Source organism: Dendropsophus ebraccatus, chromosome 5 (assembly GCF_027789765.1).
Source record: "Dendropsophus ebraccatus isolate aDenEbr1 chromosome 5, aDenEbr1.pat, whole genome shotgun sequence".
NCBI classification, from domain to species: Eukaryota; Metazoa; Chordata; class Amphibia; order Anura; family Hylidae; genus Dendropsophus; species Dendropsophus ebraccatus.
Genome location: NC_091458.1, coordinates 110,847,756 through 110,867,063, shown reverse-complemented (window position 1 = coordinate 110,867,063; position 19,308 = coordinate 110,847,756). Strand labels below are relative to the sequence as shown.

The window sequence follows — 19,308 nt, the reverse complement described above, 5'->3', positions numbered from 1 at the left end:
GCCTTTTCCATGTGCTCCACATTTGCAGATTTTTAATTTCAATATAAAAAGTAGAGACAATAAGAACCAATCACATGGAGTGAAAAGGTTTGTCCAAACTTTTGACTGGTACTCTATGTAACAGGCGGCTCTGTATAGAATGAAATTCATCGGGAACAGAAACAAACAAACAAAAAAAGACTGTGTACGTATACCCTTACAATATTACTATTACTTTATATTAAATGAATAGCCCAAATATATAATAACTTGTTTCTAATAGATAGAATAATATCTTATTAAATCAAGAGCACCTTTAGATCCGTAAGTTTTCATCTATTATCCACAATTATTACTATTAGTGAGTCTATTTGAATGCGGTTTTCATTAAGATGCCATCTTTCTGCTAATTGCTTTATACAGTCAAATTACCATATCGGAGATGCTGGTGAAACACTCCGATACCTAATAGAACATTCCTAAAAGAACATTCAGCTAATAGAACATTCAGCTCATCACTATTATTAGAACACTTTAGCTTGCAGTCATTCTAGTGCAGTTAATATGACCAGAACTGATGAACCAACAGGCCGCTCCTCTACCTGTAAGCCAATACACAAGTCTATTGCAATCGCAAGTATGGAGAGTGCAGAGAGATACAACAGAATGGCAATGCACTGTGGGGGGGGGGGGGGGGGGGGGGGGCATTCATGGTGTGCTTGTATGATTTTTTATTGTTTGCAGAAATACAGACATTGACCCCTATTTACAATAGCTTTATGGGAAGGAAGTGACAGACTTGTGTCTGAGTTAAGTAAGGTTACCATAAACTGTTGCGTAACTTTTAAGCTGCAACTTTTATTAATCATTCCACGTCAGTGGACATACATTCTTTACACAGGAAAAGCTCTGCAACTAATATGCCATTACCAAATCAATCATGATATTTCTATAATTTTTGTAAAAGTACAAAACTGTAGTGGTCAATAAAATCAAAATGATGTGCTAATATATATCTTCATATATGTTTGCTACGGCTAGAGCTCCCTACTTTTTTTTTTGTTATACAGAGCCTCAAACCCCCTGCAAAAAAAAAATGATAAAAGGATAAAGGAGATAAAACTCTAGCTTCCTGCAGTCACCTATGGAGGTGTTAAATAGGCCCTCAAGTCCTTCATTATGATAAGAAGTACTGGTCGTATTCTACTGTTCCTACAAGGATATTAATTTACCGTAGTAAAAAGTCTTTGATGCAAAGGCATAAATTTTAAAAAAAGCTTTATGTCGGAATACTGTCCTATTTACTACGATTAGGCCATTACGATCCCTGTCCGGAGAACTACTGCACAGCCAGCTGGATCTATAAATAATATTCAATTCCCACTTACCCTTCTTTTGGAAACTTCTGTTTTATTTCCACTTGATGATGACTGAGGAGTTCAGCTGTTTTTGCATTGAAGACCTACAAAAGATACAAAATAAATACTTGAACTTGTTTAGAAATACTGCAGAGTAGTAGAAACATTTAAGTAATACTTTAAGGCCTAATACATAACCGAGAAATTTATCAGCTTTTCCTGATCAGGAAAAAAATGCAAATATCAAGACCCAATGAGTTCTATTGGCCATGGCCAGTTTTGAGTAAAATTACTGAAGAGTTTCCATCCCGGAATAGTTAGGGGGAAAATATAGAACATGTCCTGTTTCTGTCCAGAATGGTGGCTCGGAAAAACTCATGGAAGTCAATGGGTCCTACTGGAATTACAGACAGCAACAGAAGTGCACCCATAGCTGTCTGGAACTCCAAAAGTATTGCTAGGAGATGGCAGTGGTATCCCCAGCTGTAGGCCCAAGCCTGGTAGTGAGAACATTTCTGTATGCACTACAGACCATAACTACTGACTGTGGTTAGGATATACTGATGACATCCTGAACACAATAGCTCTATAGCCTTATAACATGGCTCGTATCCTGCAATGAGCCTGTGCTTCTCCTGGCTATATCTGGTGATCTGTGAAGGTTTTAGCACTGAGACTATGCCTAGAAATGAGCGAACCTCGAGCTCTAAGGTTGTCTGGAAAACATGGATACAGCCAATGACTATATCCATGTTTTCCACATAGCCTTAGGACTTTATCCAACTTCAGCAGCCACAGCTAATCAAATGCCGAACGATCGGGACTTGAGGATGCTCGAGGTTCGCTCATCTCTAACTATGACCAATCAAAAGGTGTATAATGTTTGTGTGACATGCCACAAGCAGATAACACTGGAGACCAGAAGTGGCATCCTATAGAGGGAAAGGAGACCTACAAGGCAGCTTTATGCCGGGAAGGTTAAATAACTTTATGCTGGAGTGCCCCTTTAAAATAAAGCTATATATATGGAACACTATTCTATTGCTAGTTATAGCAGCAAGGTATTCAGTCTAGTCTTGAAAGACTCTTTTAATACATCTTAATACGTGGCAAGTCCCAAAGCACAAAGACATTTACACACAAAGCATGTTTTCCTAGGCCTACTGCCATTCAGGATATCGACACAGCATCCAAACGTTATAATGAATGACCCATTACAGAACACATCCGTGTTATATATTAGACCAGGCTATTTACTCCTGAACTGTCCAAAGACAATAAGAGGCCGACTGTTGGACATGATCCAGATGGCAGAAAGCAAGAAAGATGTAAGGGGAAACAGGGAAGAAGAAGGGGAGATAAACTGACACAGATATTAAGTTAGATCGTAACCTATATTTGGATTTAATTCAGAAATTTACAATATACCAACAAAAGTAATGAAAACCTTTCTAAATCTAGCTATACCCTGCAAACATGATGATGTATGCATTCAATTCGTGATTCCCATATGCATAGGACAGTGAAGACCTACATTTGTGTTAAATGTATTGTGACTTACAATATTCTAGAGAAGGTGAATCAGCAAGGTACCACAAAGGATATATGGCGTCCTACCAGTAACTAAACAGAGCCATGCATGGATTCATATTACAGCTTAGTATGAGGACTGTGACAACAGCTGGACCACGTAAGGAGAATTCCTGAGCAATCCCACTTTACTGACCAGAGAAAACCAATCTGAGCACTACAATTTTATTTTTTTGTAGGAACTATCAATGAGAAAGAGACATACATCAGCTGGTAGGCCATGAGATATGAGCAGTATCTCTTCTGGAAAAACAGTCTATATCATGGTATATGCTATATTGTGGACAGTAAAATCCTTGTACTAACCAATCATTTGTATTCAAAAGACAGTGAACATGGTGTTCAAGTTCTGACCAAATAGGAACAGATAACTATATAATACACAGAGGAACAATATCATGAGATGTAGAGGCTAAAACACAGTGATGCAGCCTGGTATAATGTGGATCCATGACCGGATAACCAAGAGAATTCATGGTTCTGGTTTATAAAACTTAGATACAGGCAGATATGTGTGCTGCCTGGCACAGGCTTGTCTAGGAGCATGGCACTGCTTGTTATAACATACAGTAGGATGCTATATAAAGAAGCATTATCTCATTGTTTGCATTTAATATCACATGGTCATCGTCTGTGTCTCAAATACAAACAGAGAGAAAGTACATTTGAGGTGATGGGTGATTTATCTGTAGCTTTCTCCATAGTTCTAATGGCGCACACATCACCTTTTGTTGTTGCCCAGGAAAGCATTAGTTCAGGAACAGTAGTTTCATTACTCTAATAGGAAAGACTAAGCAAACCACACAGGACTGTCAAGTATAGGACAAAGCATAGTGTGCGCATGAGAAGAGATTTTAAAGGGGTTATTCAGCCTTTGAAAATTGATGCACTCAGGATAGGCCATCAGTAAAAGATATGAGGAGGTCCACTCCTGGAACCCCCAATGTTTTAGGAGGGTGCAGTGTTCGCGTAGGAACTACAGTCCCTTTTCAATTCTCTGCTTTTAGGGTACGTGCACACTACAGAATGGCAAAGGATAACCCGTTGCGCATTCCGCAGCTCGCACCCGCAGACTGTGGCGGGCGCCCGCATCTCCGCTCGCGTCATAAACTCCATTCTATGCATGGGCGGATTCAGCCTTCCGTCCAAAAAATGAACAGGTTCACGTACCCTAAGAGTGCCTTCACACGTAACGGATCCGCTGCAGATCCCTGCCCAGTACTCTATGGCCAGACAAACTTGCAGCGGGATGGACATCCCACTGTGAGTATGTTAGCAGCCCGCTCCGTTAACCCCCGGAGCGTATACATCACCTTCTCCCCGCTCCGGCTTGCTTTGGGGCTCCCGCCTTCTTCACATCCCGCTCAGCCAATCAGTGCGCTGCGGTGGGGAGCCTCGAAGCAAGCCGGAGTGTGGAGAAGGTGATGTGCAGACTCCGGCAGCGGCGAGTTTGTCTGCCCATAGAGTGTATTTGGCAGGGATCCGCAGCAGATCTTGCTGAAAATTCGCAGTGAGAAATCCGCTGCGGATGCATTAAGTGTGAAGGCACCCTTAGACTGGATTGACAGGCAGAAAGGCCAGTACCGGACCTCTCTGCCTGTCAATCATCCCCTCCGAGTGTGTTGACAGGCAGAGAGCCACTCAGATGACTACCTCCCCGCCTCTGCCTACCGTGCGCCCCAGTAATTGAACCTCTTTTTCTCCGGTATAGAGCCTCTGCTGCAGCCACGGCCGGTATGTGCTGTGGGCTACTCAGGAGCTGTACACAGCACTCCAGGGAACCATATCAGCCCAATTGGGCGGACTGGTTCCCTTTAAAAAAAGTGTCCCTGCCACTAGAAAAAAAAAAAAATACTTTTGATGTCACAAGGACATGTCAAAAGTTTTGATCGGTGGGGTGTAATTGTTCACAGCTGCACTGATCTCTATATATAGCCAGGAGAACACAAGATCAGCTCCATTATAAGTCATTTTTTATCTTATTTTAAATATATTGATGTAATATATATAAAAAAGTATGCTGCAAAGATGTACATGTCTTTTAAATCCTGCATATTACCAATCAAGCAGAAATAGCACATCAGACTGGTGCAGGACATAACTATTACGTTCAATGGCAAATTCATGGTCAAATCAAACTGTTGTTAAAGGGAAAAAGCACTTAGTAAGTAGGTTTAATCATGGCCTAGTGGCTGCGTTAGTGATTATCATCCTATGATCTCCAGTCATACAGTATTGCCTCACTCACTGACAGGATGCTTGAAGTGATATGCTCAGTAATTGCACCATTACCCAAACATTCAACTCCGCTAAAGAGGCCATTGAGAAATATCTGAGCAATAACAAGAAAAAAAATTACAAAATCATAACATCACTAGAAAAAATAAGGGTACAAAGAAAAATTCTACAGCAGTGACAAAGTGCTTCCAGACAATGGATCAGCAAAAATGATCCCTACCTTTTCTAAAAATGGATTCAAAACAGAACTTAAAGGGGTAGGCCACTTTATAGTAAAATTGTTTTGTGTGTATTCACATTACTTACTGACAGCAGCTTCCAGTGTACCTCATAGAGGTAAAATCAGACTCCCAGCACAGTCTGGAGGAGGGATGTCTGATTTTAGCTGTATGAGGTACACTGTAGTATATAAAGTGAGCACACTTACTAATATTGTACACAACTATTTTACTAGAAAGTGACTAACCCCTTTAATGTTTTTTTCTACTAGAGCCTAACCAGCCACAACATAATAATGCTTCATTCCTAAAACTAAAATTATGGATAGTGGATATGAAAATTAAAGGGCATTTCGCTCATTTTAACGTTTTAAAATTAAAGGTACATAATAATGTTAGTAAACTAGAAATTGATGCAAGGAGAGAAGGACAAATGATCAGCTGTCAATTAAACCTCCCCATCTGTGTTTCACCAACAACTGGTGACTGGCCCATCTCACAGTTTGAGAAACACTTGCACAAAGCCTTGTGAGAGGTCAGGCTGACCAACACTATTCTTCCTGATCCCCATTCATATGCAAGCTTGACTTAGCATGCCTGTGTTCTAGTGGACTAAACTGCTGCCAGACACCTCTGGTGATGGCTTTTCTCTCCTAACAACAAAAGGACCCCTTTTCCCTTGGCATGTGGAATTGGGGATAGAGTTGGCTGCTCTCTTGTAGCATATGGTAAGTCTGTGTTCCCTAGCCATTAGCTGTGCCCTTGTGTGCCTCTTGGGCTACCAAACATGTGGCTCTTCAGATGTTGGCAGCTCTGTGTACTAGCGGCACCAGTATTGATGCCACAGCATTACTGTAACTTAAACAGTCAGAAGAATATTACTGGCAGCAAATACCATATTAATATCAATAGGCCATATATTTACTAGGGTTCTCAATCCTCAACTGCTGGTAGATTTTATTAGGAACAGAGACAGAAAAGCAGCACTTAACTTTATTATGTTAGTGTGCTGTGGCGTTATCAAGTAGATTTTAGTAAATGAGGGATGAATACTGACAAGTATTCATCTGCCGCTCTGCAGTGAACACTGGCCTAAAGAAACATCACTGCAGAGCGCCTGATGAATATTTATCTGCAGGAAGTACCAGGCGGATTGATGCACTAAAGGCTAAAGGTCCTCCACCAGTGCACCAAATGCCCTCATTTACATATTAGCAAAAATTAAAGGGGTACTCCTAAGGAATGTTTTTCTTTTAAATTAACAGGTGTCATAGAAAGGTATATAGATTTGTAATTTACTTCTATTTAAAAATTTCAAGTCTTCCTTCAGTCACAGGCAGAGGTGGAAGATTACAAATCTATATAACTTTGACCCAATTTAAAAACATTTTACCCCAAAGTACCCCTTTGCTCAATAACACCCCAATAGAATAACGGTGCTTTACGACCACCTAAGCTGCTCCTAGATTTCCTTTAACTTCTACTATTCATTAGGGCTCAATACCAATGGGCATATTGCAAAGTGGCTTGCAACATGCAAAAGGCTGAAGAACACTGTGCAAAACCATAGACAGGAAAACACTAATTCTGTCAGTCAAGGCTATAAAGAAATATTTTTTTTTTTTTAAACTCGGTTTTATTAAAAATGTATAGAAATGCAGTACAAAAGAGAATTGGCATAGGTAGCATCAAGAAAGGAGAATCATGAGCAATTCCATCATGGTCAATAGAATGGTAAGCATGACAAGAGGTACTACATACAGGTGACTTACATTCAGAAATAACTCGTTGCAAACATAAATATAAACATAAATATAACTGAGGTGATTCAATGATATATTTACAATATTAAGTCCTATCTGGGGGGGATGTTGTCAGGTGTGAGTCCTTCCACGCGTCCCATACTTTAGCAAATTTTTTAGGGCATTTACGGTGCAAATATACAATTTTATCATACATCATTACGGTGTTGACCTGTTTTTTCCACATGGAAAGGTTAGGGGGACGGGGGTCCATCCATCTGATGGCGATGGACTTACGAGCGAGAAATAACGTCTCCCTTAAAAAGGTGCGCTGGTGGGGCGTCCAGACCTCCCCCTCCAACAGGCCGAACAGGCATACTGATGGTGACAATGGGACCGGCATTAACAGGACCGAGGACAGCAGCTGTATTACCGAACCCCAGAAAGAGGCAATAGATGGGCATGTCCACACCATGTGCCAAAAGTCTGCAGGACCAGTCTGGCACCTGGGACAATAAAGAAATATTTAGCAAAATATAAACAGCATAAATTGTAGATGCAGACGGCACTGTGTGGCAATAGCTCAATTGGGTGCACAGCCTAATAGGAGTCAGACCCCGGCTCCAATTAAATCCAAATACGATAGGGTGTGCCACCTTATCGTTATCGTATTTAACAAAATATAAAGATACTGTTCACTTTAACTTGTACTGTGAATATCTGTAAATACCATGCAGGACTCATCACTAGGAAACAATCTCCATTAGATGTATGACATGTCGAGGGTAATGTGTATAGCAGCAGCACAATGTTCTGACATTTGAAACCATTGACGGCGGTAATTTGCTCTAACCTTGAGTCCTGCGGATTGTTAAACCAAGACTTGAAAAACTTCCGTTATCACACTGGGTCAAAGTTCACAAGTACAGGGAAGAGAATGAAGAGACTCAAGCACAATATCATGAGAAGAATAAGTTAGGCTGTCCTGTTTCTTTTTTCATCTTTTCAGTTTCTTATGTATTTATTTATTTTTGACCTGAAGGTTTTTAAAAGGGCTGTCCAAGAAGCAAAGCTTTCTGCTCCCTGGCGCTCACATCCTATGAATCCACATCTTGGAAGGCCAGGGTCACATCTGGACCTATACTTGTAACATATGTCGGCAATCCAGCAAAGCTCACAATCAATTAGGCTTTCATTATATCTATTTAAAATCATGGGAAATTTTGACAAAATAAATCCGCAATACACATGCAAAGTTTCTGACAACAAAACGGACAAGCTGCAGATCAATTTATATTCAGAATTATTGTGGATTTTTTTCAATGTAGCATGTGGATGAATTTTCTATAAAGCCCATATACATTGCTGCTAGTGTAAATATGCTGTGGATTTTCTGCAGCCAAATCTGCCCTCTACACATGCAGATAATGGGAAGGGGGGTGGGGGTGGATTTATGAAGACTGGTGTACTCGTACACCATCCTTAACTTAGGCTTTGCTCCTTCTCTCCAACCGAATTCACTAAGAACTGCACACCTCTACAGAACGGCCACAAAATCCCCCCGCCGAGTCCCCCACTGCCAATGTCCCCCATTGGGTTGAGCTCAAATGCAATGCAGAATACATTCTCTTTGAGGATGTTTATCCATAACAGATTCATGATACATAAGCAAATATTTACAGCTTGTCATTCATTCATCTGTATTATAGTAAGCATTTCACATGACAGGCATATGAACGGGTTAACTGTAACTCGACAAATAAAAGAGGATTGAGCAGAGATAAGACACTTTAAGATGATATAGTCATTTAGGATCTCAAAATAATGTTGTGTTTTCATGCTGTAAATGGATTACCCTACCGGGACAGACTGTACAATACTATGGTATCAAGCAGAGAAGAGTCTGGAAAGTCCGCTGAACAGTAAAGTTATATTATTATGCCAGGAACAGACTCTAGTGGACTCTAAAACAGAAACTTTTTACTAACTGAATCACATGTCAATATTTTCTGTTACATTTAATCTTCTGATTTTAAAAAAATATTTCAATAAAAATGTATTGAACCGTTAATCTTCTGATTTCTATGTAAGACAGACATCAATGCCAGTCTAAAAAGTAGGAAACCTTTCCCTATACCCAAGGCCGGCTCCAGGTTTCTGCGGGCCCTCAGGCGACACAGCCTCAGCGGGCCCCTCATCCATCAACTATGCATAGTCACTTGAGATAGCACTTCAATACATAGACAAACACATTATTGACACAGACACTGACTGACTGACACACAGCATTTCAGTTCAGTCTTCTCCCTATTCCTCTCTGTAAGATTGAGGACCTTCTAGTCATGTGATCAGGTCCTTCACCCTTTTCTTTCTCTCTGCAGCTCCTGCTCCATCTCCTGTGTCTTCTGATGTTCATCCCTCTCCCAGCACTATACTGAGCGGGCTGAACATTACAACACTGGGCCCCTCTCCCTCTCCGGGCCCCTGGAGGCCCTTTGGGCCCTGGCACTTGCCCAGGTAATCCCTGTGTAGATGCTGTCCCTGCCTATACCCAATCAAATCTAAACCTAAGAAGGTTAGGCAGGGAATATACACTCACCGGCCACTTTATTAGGTACACCATGCTAGTAAAGGGTTGGACCCCCTTTTGCCTTCAGAACTGCCTCAATTCTTCGTGGCATAGATACAACAAGGTGCTGGAAGCATTCCTCAGAGATTTTGGTCCATATTGACATGATGGCATCACACAGTTGCCGCAGATTTGTCGGCTGCACATCCATGATGCGAATCTCCCGTTCCACCACATCCCAAAGATGCTCTATTGGATTGAGATCTGGTGACTGTGGAGGCCATTTGAGTACAGTGAACTCATTGTCATGTTCAAGAAACCAGTCTGAGATGATTCTAGCTTTATGACATGGCGCATTATCCTGCTGAAAGTAGCCATCAGATGTTGGGTACATTGTGGTCATAAAGGGATGGACCTGGTCAGCAACAATACTCAGGTAGGCTGTGGCGTTGCAACGATGCTCAATTGGTACCAAGGGGCCCAAAGAGTGCCAAGAAAATATTCCCCACACCATGACACCACCACCACCAGCGTGAACCGTTGATACAAGGCAGGATGGATCCATGCTTTCATGTTGTTGACGCCAAATTCTGACCCTACCATCCGAATGTTGCAGCAGAAATTGAGACTCATCAGACCAGGCAACGTTTTTCCAATCTTCTACTGTCCAATTTCGATGAGCTTGTGCAAATTGTAGCCTCAGTTTCCTGTTCTTAGCTGAAAGGAGTGGCACCCGGTGTGGTCTTCTGCTGCTCTAGCCCATCTGCCTCAAAGTTCGACGTACTGTGCGTTCAGAGATGCTCTTCTGCCTACCTTGGTTGTAAAGGTTGGCTATTTGAGTCACTGTTGCCTTTCTATCAGCTCGAACCAGTCTTCCCATTCTCCTCTGACATCAACAAGGCATTTCCGCCCACAGAACTGCCGCTCACTGGATGGTTTTTCTTTTTCGGACCATTCTCTGTAAACCCTAGAGATGGTTGTGCGTGAAAATCCCAGTAGATCAGCAGTTTCTGAAATACTCAGACCAGCCCTTCTGGCACCAACAACCATGCCACGTTCAAAGGCACTCAAATCACCTTTCTTCCCCATACTGATGCTCAGTTTGAACTGCAGGAGATTGTCTTGACCATGTCTACATGCCTAAATGCACTGAGTTGCCGCCATGTGATTGGCTGATTAGAAATTAAGTGGTAACGTGCAGTTGGACAGGTGTACCTAATAAAGTGGCCTGTGAGTGTATATGGGCAAATTTCTGGGCACACTGCAGTTTTTTTTTTATCAGGTTCTCTTACTCAGAATTACCACACATATTGCAATATAGGTGGATTACTGACAAGTCTGTGATTACAAAGTACAAACCATGCCTATAGGAAAGACATGAAGAGCTGTACCTTGAGACCAGGGCTGTATTTGCTAACATGCCAATAGCAGCAGCTATAATCACAGAGTAGTTCAGACAGTAATATCTGACTATATCCGGAACCCTCAAAAGATAAATACTAATCACAGTTAGGATCCTATTAAAATTTAACCTTTATTGTTTAATAATGATAAAAGATACTCACACCACAAGTGTGCACAACAACAACCTCCACCATAATATTAACGGACCCGAAGTCCACACGCCTAAAATATATAAACGTAACCTATATGCACGCAGATCAGCACAATAAAGTAAGTACTTGGACAATCTATAAATAAATAGAAAACAATGTCATGTAAACCATCTTACTAAAGTGCATGCGTCATACATAGGCTATCTATTATCAGGAGCAGATCCTTATATACGGATAGGTGGTGGGAGTAACAATCCCTATAGCTCCCTATAGGTGCACCACACTACCCCTGCTCGCTCAGGGTGTAGCGGGGTGATCGCCCTAGAAAGGGCGGCCCCTGCCCCGTACTACCCCTAACGCCACTCACCCTACGGTATCCCTTCCTAGATACACTCCCAATAGCAGCAGCTACACTAATATTCCAGATATTATTACGTACATGTTACAAAGGAAACTTTGAGATGTGTATCCAATAACAAACATTTGTGATCAGTAATGGCAACAAATAGGTAGATACTAGAAGGGTTCAGATCAGCGGCTGACTCTTCAGAACTAGGGTAAAGGGCAGAAATGTTTAACTATGACAACATAGTTACATAGGTCTGATAAAGCGGAATCCAATAATCTTCCCTGTTCTTTACACATAGCACACCAGTCATCAGACACTGGATAAGCAGCCAGTAGAGCCTACATTTCTGGCTTTACACTCCGTTTCATCTGAGTGTTACTTGACCTTCAGGACTAGACAGCCACCTCCACAGCGCTTAGTGTAGCAGAGGATACAGCAAACGAGCCATGTATTAAAGTCAATACCACGTGCACAACAGGTGTCTAACAAAATGTTTACTCAGACGATATGAGCAGCCATTCAATAACTTATGATGAGCTACAGAGAAATATAAGAACTATTAAAGCATTCACCATTCAAGTAGCTCTGTGATCTCTTTTATGCTACCAGTTCTAAGAAGCTGGGGAGACACCAAGCTTGGGGACACATCGGGGGACATTTATCGAAGGGTGTAAAATATACAATGGTGTAACCTGCCCACAGCAACCAATCACAGATCAGCTTTCAGCCCTAGTAAGATGAAAGCTGAGCTGTGATTGGTGGCTGTGGACAGTTTACACCAGTCTATATGTTACACCTTTGATAAATCTCCCCTACAGTGTCCGGATTGTGAACGCTCATGTAATAGCGGTGTAGGGATGACCTGTGGCCTCTCCTCGCCTTTCTGCTGTGATAAATACAGGTGTTCCCAATAAAATTTCGGACCACCATTTCTTACAGCTCTGTGTTGTGTCGTTGTTCTGTTACTCTTACTAGACTATATAGCCAGTTGGGTGTTACCACTCTCGGCCACTGTCAGCACCTTCAAAACATCCGCCGACGTGCTGCTCCCACCGGAAAAGGACACTCAGCGTAAACAGAATTGACTCAGTCTTCTGAAAACACCAAACCTGATTATATATATATTTATTATATCCTTTTTTTCTTCTCTAACAGGATTTTCGCAACCAAATGACAGCTTAAACAGTTCACTGCTATAATACTGTATGGGCAGATGCGCCATGACTGGCATACATATAGCTTTCAGGTCGTCTTTAGCTGTCATAGTAACTAGTCAGCACCTTGTGATTGTGTGGTGGGGGTGTCAATCAGATCTCTGACAGGTGCGTTACCTATCAAAATACTGTCTACATGGTGTGATCACTATTAATGGTGGCATGTAAGGCTGGGATCAGATCGAAGTCCTCCTACATCCAGCAGCTAAGGTTGGACAGGGCTGGGGAGCCCTCATTTGTAGATGAGATCATTCCTATAGATCTGCTCATCTCAGCTTAATGTTATCTAGGCATCAATAAAAATGTGTAGCTATCGAAGGAAACAAAGGTAACTAGACTTTATGGCATGGCAAATATGTGCATTTTAGCATTCACACATAGGTCCATGCAAAGGTTCAAGAGCAGGAGAGACGGAATGCTGGCAAAACCTTTACTATAAATACAAGTATGCGCATGTACAGGCTCACAAAAAGGAAAACGTAGGTACTTATTCACATGGTGCTGTAAAAGAGTTATCCCAGACATCTACCCATGGGGTCAGTCACAGTGACACTAATATGGTGGTTGTACAACACACCAATCAGTGCAAAATATGTTGACTAAGCAGCAGATACAAAACCCACTATCACTGTCCTACAGAGGATCTTATTTAAAACCTCCAATAACAGCACAGTGGCATTGTACAGTCCCTGTTTTATTACTGTGCTTGAGATAATGTCATTTATAAACCAAATATAACTAGTCTCTGCAGGGTGGCATAACAGCATAAAGTTGCACCTGGGATCCTTTGCCGGACAGTATCTATATTATAAAAGTGAATATCTGGCTATTTTGGACTAAACACTACAATAAGTAGAAGACCTTTTCTGTTAGACTCCTGTGAAACTGGACTAATAGCGCAATATGGACTTATCTGAATTATCTGATTTTCAGTAGGACGTAGAAGAACAGCAAACCAGTTCTAGTAAAAACTTGAATACATGTGGAAAATGGCTGGAACATAGTGACTACCTGATGCCACAGCAGTAAATGTGGTCTATGCACAGATAGGTCAGCACCTGATTTTGACAGGGTGTCACATGTAGCCATGCCTCAGATGGCACAATAGTACTGTAATTGCACTCATTGTTAAAGGGGTTCTCCGGTATTGGGAAACTTTTGATATAATGCTGCAGTACTATAAAACATAATAAAGAGCCTATTCTTACCTCACCAAGGTCTCCCGATGTCCTCCTGCAGAGTCTCTGGGTCCCCCTGAAGAATGAAACTGCTGCTATGTCTTAGCTGTGACTTCCCGCTCAGCCAATCACTGGTTGCAGTGCTGTCCCATCTTAGTCAGTGATTGGCTGAGCAGGCTGTCACTGCCGAGACATGTCCATCTTAGAGGTGGCGGCAGGATTGTTCAGTGGGGACCCGGAGATGCGGCAGGAGGACACCAGGGGAGCATGATGAGGTACAGTACGAATAACATCAAGAACTGAATGTAAACATGCCTGGGATAAACCTATATCTATCCTTTAAGAAATAATAGAGGAATTACTAAAAGGGCAGACTAGATGGACCCAGTGGTCTTTTTCTGGTGACAATCTTCTATGTTTCTAAGTTTATTATTTTCTTTATAACTGTATCAATATATCCCAATGCCATAGTAGCGCTTTAACCCCTTAGCGACCCATGACGTATCTGATACGTCATGGTGCCGCTCGGGGTGTTCAGAGCGGGGTCCCGCCGGGACCCCGCTCTGAACGGCGCTGATCCCGGCTGACACGTGCAGCCGGGCAGTGCCTCTATTAGCCGGCGCGGGTCCCGTTGCCGCGCCGGCTAATTAAGCCTCTAAGTGCAGCTGTCAAACCTGACAGCTGCACTTAGAGGCTTAGGTAAACACATCCCTGGTGTCTAGTGGGACGGATCTCCCCTCCGCGATGCGATCGCGGGGGGGAGATCCGTTCTTCTGCCCGTGCCGGGCCTCAGCGTCGGAATGACGCTGATCCCGGCTCGGCAATAGATTGCTATGGCCTGCAGCAGGCCATAGTAATCTATGACCGATCTAATCGATCTTTGCTGTGTATATACACAGCATTGATCTCTATGAGAGATCAGTGCTGTCTATATACAAGTCCCCCAGGGGGGCTTCTAGTTACAGTAAAAAAAAAAAAGTAAAAAAGTGTTTTTATTAATAAAAAATCCCCTCCCCTAATAAAAGTCCAAATCACCCCCCTTTTCCCATTTTATTAATATAAATTAATAAATAAATAAACATATTTAGTATCGCCGCGCGCGTAATCGCCTGAACTATTAATCACATTCCTGATCTCGCACGGTAAACGGCGTCAGCGCAAAAAAATTCCAAAGTGCAAAATTGCGCATTTTTGGTCGCATCAAATCCAGAAAAAATTTAATAAAAAAACGATCAAAAAGTCGTATATTCGCAATCAAGGTACCGATAGAAAGAACATGTCATGGCGCAAAAACTGACACCTCACACAGCCCCATAGACCAAAGGATAAAAGCGCTATAAGCCTGGGAATGGAGCGATTTTAAGGAACGTATATTTGGTAACAATGGTTTGAATTTTTTACAGGCCATCAGATACAATATAAGTTATACATGTTATATATCGTTTTAATCGGAACGACTTGAGGAACATGCATAACAAGTCAGTTTTACCATACGACGGACGGCGTAAATGCAAAACTCCCCGAAATCAAAACAAATTCGTTTTTTTTTCAATTTGACAGCGCAAATGATTTTTTTCCGGTTTCGCAGCATATGTTATGGAAAAATAATGCCTGTCATTGCAAAGTACAATTGGTTTCGCAAAAAATAAGCGCTCATATACGTCTCTAGGTGAAAAAATGCAAGCGCTATGGACTTTTAAACTTAAAATGGAATAAGCAAAAGCGCAAAAACGAAAATAGGCTTTGACCTTAAGGGGTTAAAGAAGAGACATTTCATTGGTAGGTTGGCACAAAAGGGACCATGTGTATAAAACAGCCTAATAGACTACTAGTTACTAGAAAGAATAGTAACTAAAGATGTGATGCCTGACGACAATAATACAAGGCAGCGATGGTCAGGATTACTCAAAGCTGGACTGGCAGAGCTGACAGCGGAATATGCAAAAGAAGTTTGACAGGAGCCATGACATGCCATCCTCATCTCAGACCGACGTAGTAATTAGGTGTTTCATAATGTCAAACTATCAGCAGATTACAAGACTCTAACCTCCTGACACATCTCTATAGCGCACAGGGCAATGATGATGAAGTTACGTTTCTTGCTTTCATGCTTAGTGCAGCTTCTTTGCTATTAGCAGTTTAATTGCTATGCTAGTCCTTTTGGTGCACTGGAGGTGGGGCTACTGGCCCATGTGCATCCTCTATATCCTGGCATCTCTATATCCTGGCAGCCTGGCTGCTCTATTTCCTGGCATCTCTATATCCTGGCAGCTCTATATCCAGGAAGCTCTATATTCTGGCAGCTCTATATTCTGGCACCTCTACATCCTGGCAGCTCTATATCCTGGCAGCCTAGCAGCTCTATATTCTGGTAGCCTGGCACCTCTATATCCTGGCAGCTTTATATCCTGGCAGCCTGGCAGCTCTATATCCTGGCAGCCTGGCAGCTCTATATCCTAACCGCCTGGCAGCTCTATATCCTAACAGCCTGGCAGCTCTATATCCTGACAGCTCTATATCCTGGCAGCTCTATATCCTGGCAGCTCTATATCCTGGCAGCTCTATATCCTGGCAGCCTGGCAGCTCTATATCCTGGCAGCTCTATATCCTGGCAGCCTGGCAGCTCTATATCCTGGCAGCTCTATATCCTGGCAACCTGGCAGCTCTATATCCTGGCAGCTCTATATCCTGGCAGACTGGCAGCTCTATATCCTGGCACCTCTATAACCTGGCAGCTCTATATCCTAACAGCCTGGCAGCTCTATATCCTAACAGCCTGGCAGCTCTATATCCTGGCAGCTCTATATCCTGGCAGCTCTATATCCTGGCAGCTCTATATCCTGGCAGCCTGGCAGCTCTATATCCTGGCAGACTGGCAGCTCTATATCCTGGCACCTCTATAACCTGGCAGCTCTATATCCTGGCAGCCTGGCAGCTCTATATCCTGTCAGCCTGGCACCTCTACATCCTGGCACCTCTACATCCTGGCACAGACACAAGGAAGGCAAATCATGCAGAACTGTGGCCAGAGAATTAACCCTTGCCAGCCTGGGCAGGAGTAATAGAAGCCAGCAATGCTTACATCATATAGAGAGAGCTGATCGCCCAGGACACCACCATATTACACACCTATGTACACAATGAATGGGGAGCTGCCCTCTTACCAGAAAGCGGGTGGATCCAGTGCCCTGATCAATGGCCCCCACCAGGGGTCCTAGCACGAGCCTGTTGGTAGCTGCCATGCCGCTCAGTGTGACCCGGGATGACTGCTCGGCCTCTCCCAGTCCTAATAATGCACGCTGCCCGGCGAATCCGGCTCACACATAGCCATGCCACACAAGCCGTGACGTCACGGGGCGCTGACCGGGCTCCACCAATAAGGAGCTGGGGGTGTGCGGGGAAACGTCACTGGCCTTCCTGACGCACGTCACCGGCGCCTTGTGCACGCCTGTATGTGTACCTTACGTCACGGCGCGGGACCCTTCACAGAGCCTGAGACGGGGCGACCTTGTGTAGAGCGGGCACGGTGGTGCCGGCTGCCCGGCTGTCATATGTGGCTGCTGCCCGCCATGCTGTGCCCTGCCGGCTGCCCGGCTGTCATATGTGGCTGCTGCCCGCCATGCTGTGTCCTGCCGGCTGCCCGTCAGTCATATGTGGCTGCTGCCCGCCATGCTGTGTCCTGCCGGCTGGCATGTGCTGGCACTCTGTGTGTAACACGTGTTCTGGCAATGTCAGAAAGGGCGCGTTATACTGGTCCGGCCGGTTCAGTCAAGTGGGTGTCACAAGTGCCTGGCCCGGTGCTCGTCTGCTGACATAACCCCGGGCATGTGTCCCACATCTGCACGTGCTGCTGCAGGGACATGCCAGCCAGCTCAGCCACCCCTGTGTTGTGGATACAGAGATGCAGCATGGCGGGCAGGCCTCAGGACAGGAGCACAGCCGTTCTGGAGACCGAGCAGGGCCTTTCCATAGGGAACAATGTAAATAATTGTCTTTTTACACTCCATGGGTCAGAGCAGCCAGCCTACAGAGCGTAAAGAGTTAAGTGGTGATGCAATAACATCCATATTTACTCTGGATCAGTAGTAAGTACCAGTGCCTGGTGTGCCACTCCTTACTGTAAAGGAATGGGGAATCTCTTCATAATGGCCTGTTCACACTATGGAATCAGCGGTCTGCATGAAACCCCCACCCGCAGACTCCTTGCTGAATCCTGCCTGCTATGTGTTTCAATTGGAGTCCTTGCGTGCCTCTCCACTCATTGACATGTCTATTCTTTATGCAGAGAGGCGCACAAGGCCTCCCATTGAAACACAACAGGCAGGATTCAGAGTCCGCAGGTGGGGGGTTCAAGCGGACCCTTCACGCTGATTCTGTAGTGTGAACAGTCCCCCACAGCTCTTTTCAGTCCCCTGCTGCTAGTCTCTTCTCTGCCAAGTCCATAGGTTGGAGGAAGGCCTGTCCACTTATCAAGTCCCAAATCCCTGGCCATGGATACAATTGAAGTGAACCATCACTGTGCAGAGGAATACATATTGAGGGTACAAGCAGACTGGGCCCTGCCCTGTATACTCTATGGACATCCCGCTGTGAGTATGTCAGCAGCCTGCCCTGTAAACCCACAGCTGCCTGAGCGTATACATCACCTGCTACGGCTTGCTTCGGGGCTCCAGTCATCTTCACGTCCCGCTCAGCCAATCAGTGCGCTGCGGCGGGGGGGCAGCACAGTGATAGGCCGAACATGACATGGCGGGAACCCCCGAAGCAAGCCAGAGCGTGGAGAAGGTGATGTATACGCTCCAGTGGTGGGGGGGGGGGTTTAACGGGGCGGGCTGCTGCGAGTTTTTCTGCCTATAGACTGTACAGGGCAGGATACGCCCAGTGTGTTTCTACCCTAAGAATGAAACAACATGCTGTCATTTCAGCTCATTTCAGGATCCTCTGCGTTACCATACTTCTAGAAGTGTCTTCTGCAGTGAGGGAGAATGGACCTAGTTTCTGATGATTATAAGACTTCTTGCCATATATAAGGGTCTTGTGTTTGTGGTGTGACTCAAGGTCGTCTTGTTAAGATAAGAGTAGAAACAACAGTGTCTGCCCTCTTAAAGTGTCGCTGTTGTTTGTTTGTTTTTTGTTTGTTTTTTCCAAAAAACCAATATTACAGGTGATTTTAAGAAACTTTGTAATTGGGTTTATTAGCCAAATATGCCATTGTCTGCATTCAAAAAGACTTTCCCCAGGTCCCCCCTCCCTCCTCTCTCTAATCCACTGCTCATTATCAGGAAATCTCGACTCTTTTACATCAGTCAGATCCTGT

General features: G+C 43.7%; 1 protein-coding gene across 2 annotated transcripts in view; it reads right to left on the bottom strand.

Annotated features, from left to right (window-relative positions):
- Positions 1-17,507, bottom strand: part of GK (glycerol kinase) — a 47,748-nt gene extending 30,241 nt beyond the window's left edge. The window contains exons 1-2 of one of the 2 annotated variants that reach the window (XM_069970995.1): positions 17,156-17,507; positions 1,368-1,441 (exon numbers count right to left, since the gene is read on the bottom strand). In XM_069970995.1, coding sequence (XP_069827096.1) covers positions 1,368-1,441; positions 17,156-17,233 — 152 coding nt within the window. In that variant the 5' untranslated portion in view covers positions 17,234-17,507. The remainder of the gene's footprint in view (positions 1-1,367; positions 1,442-17,155) is intronic. The other variant, XM_069970996.1, reaches the window with a different exon arrangement.
- Between the last annotated feature and the right edge of the window lie 1,801 nt (positions 17,508-19,308).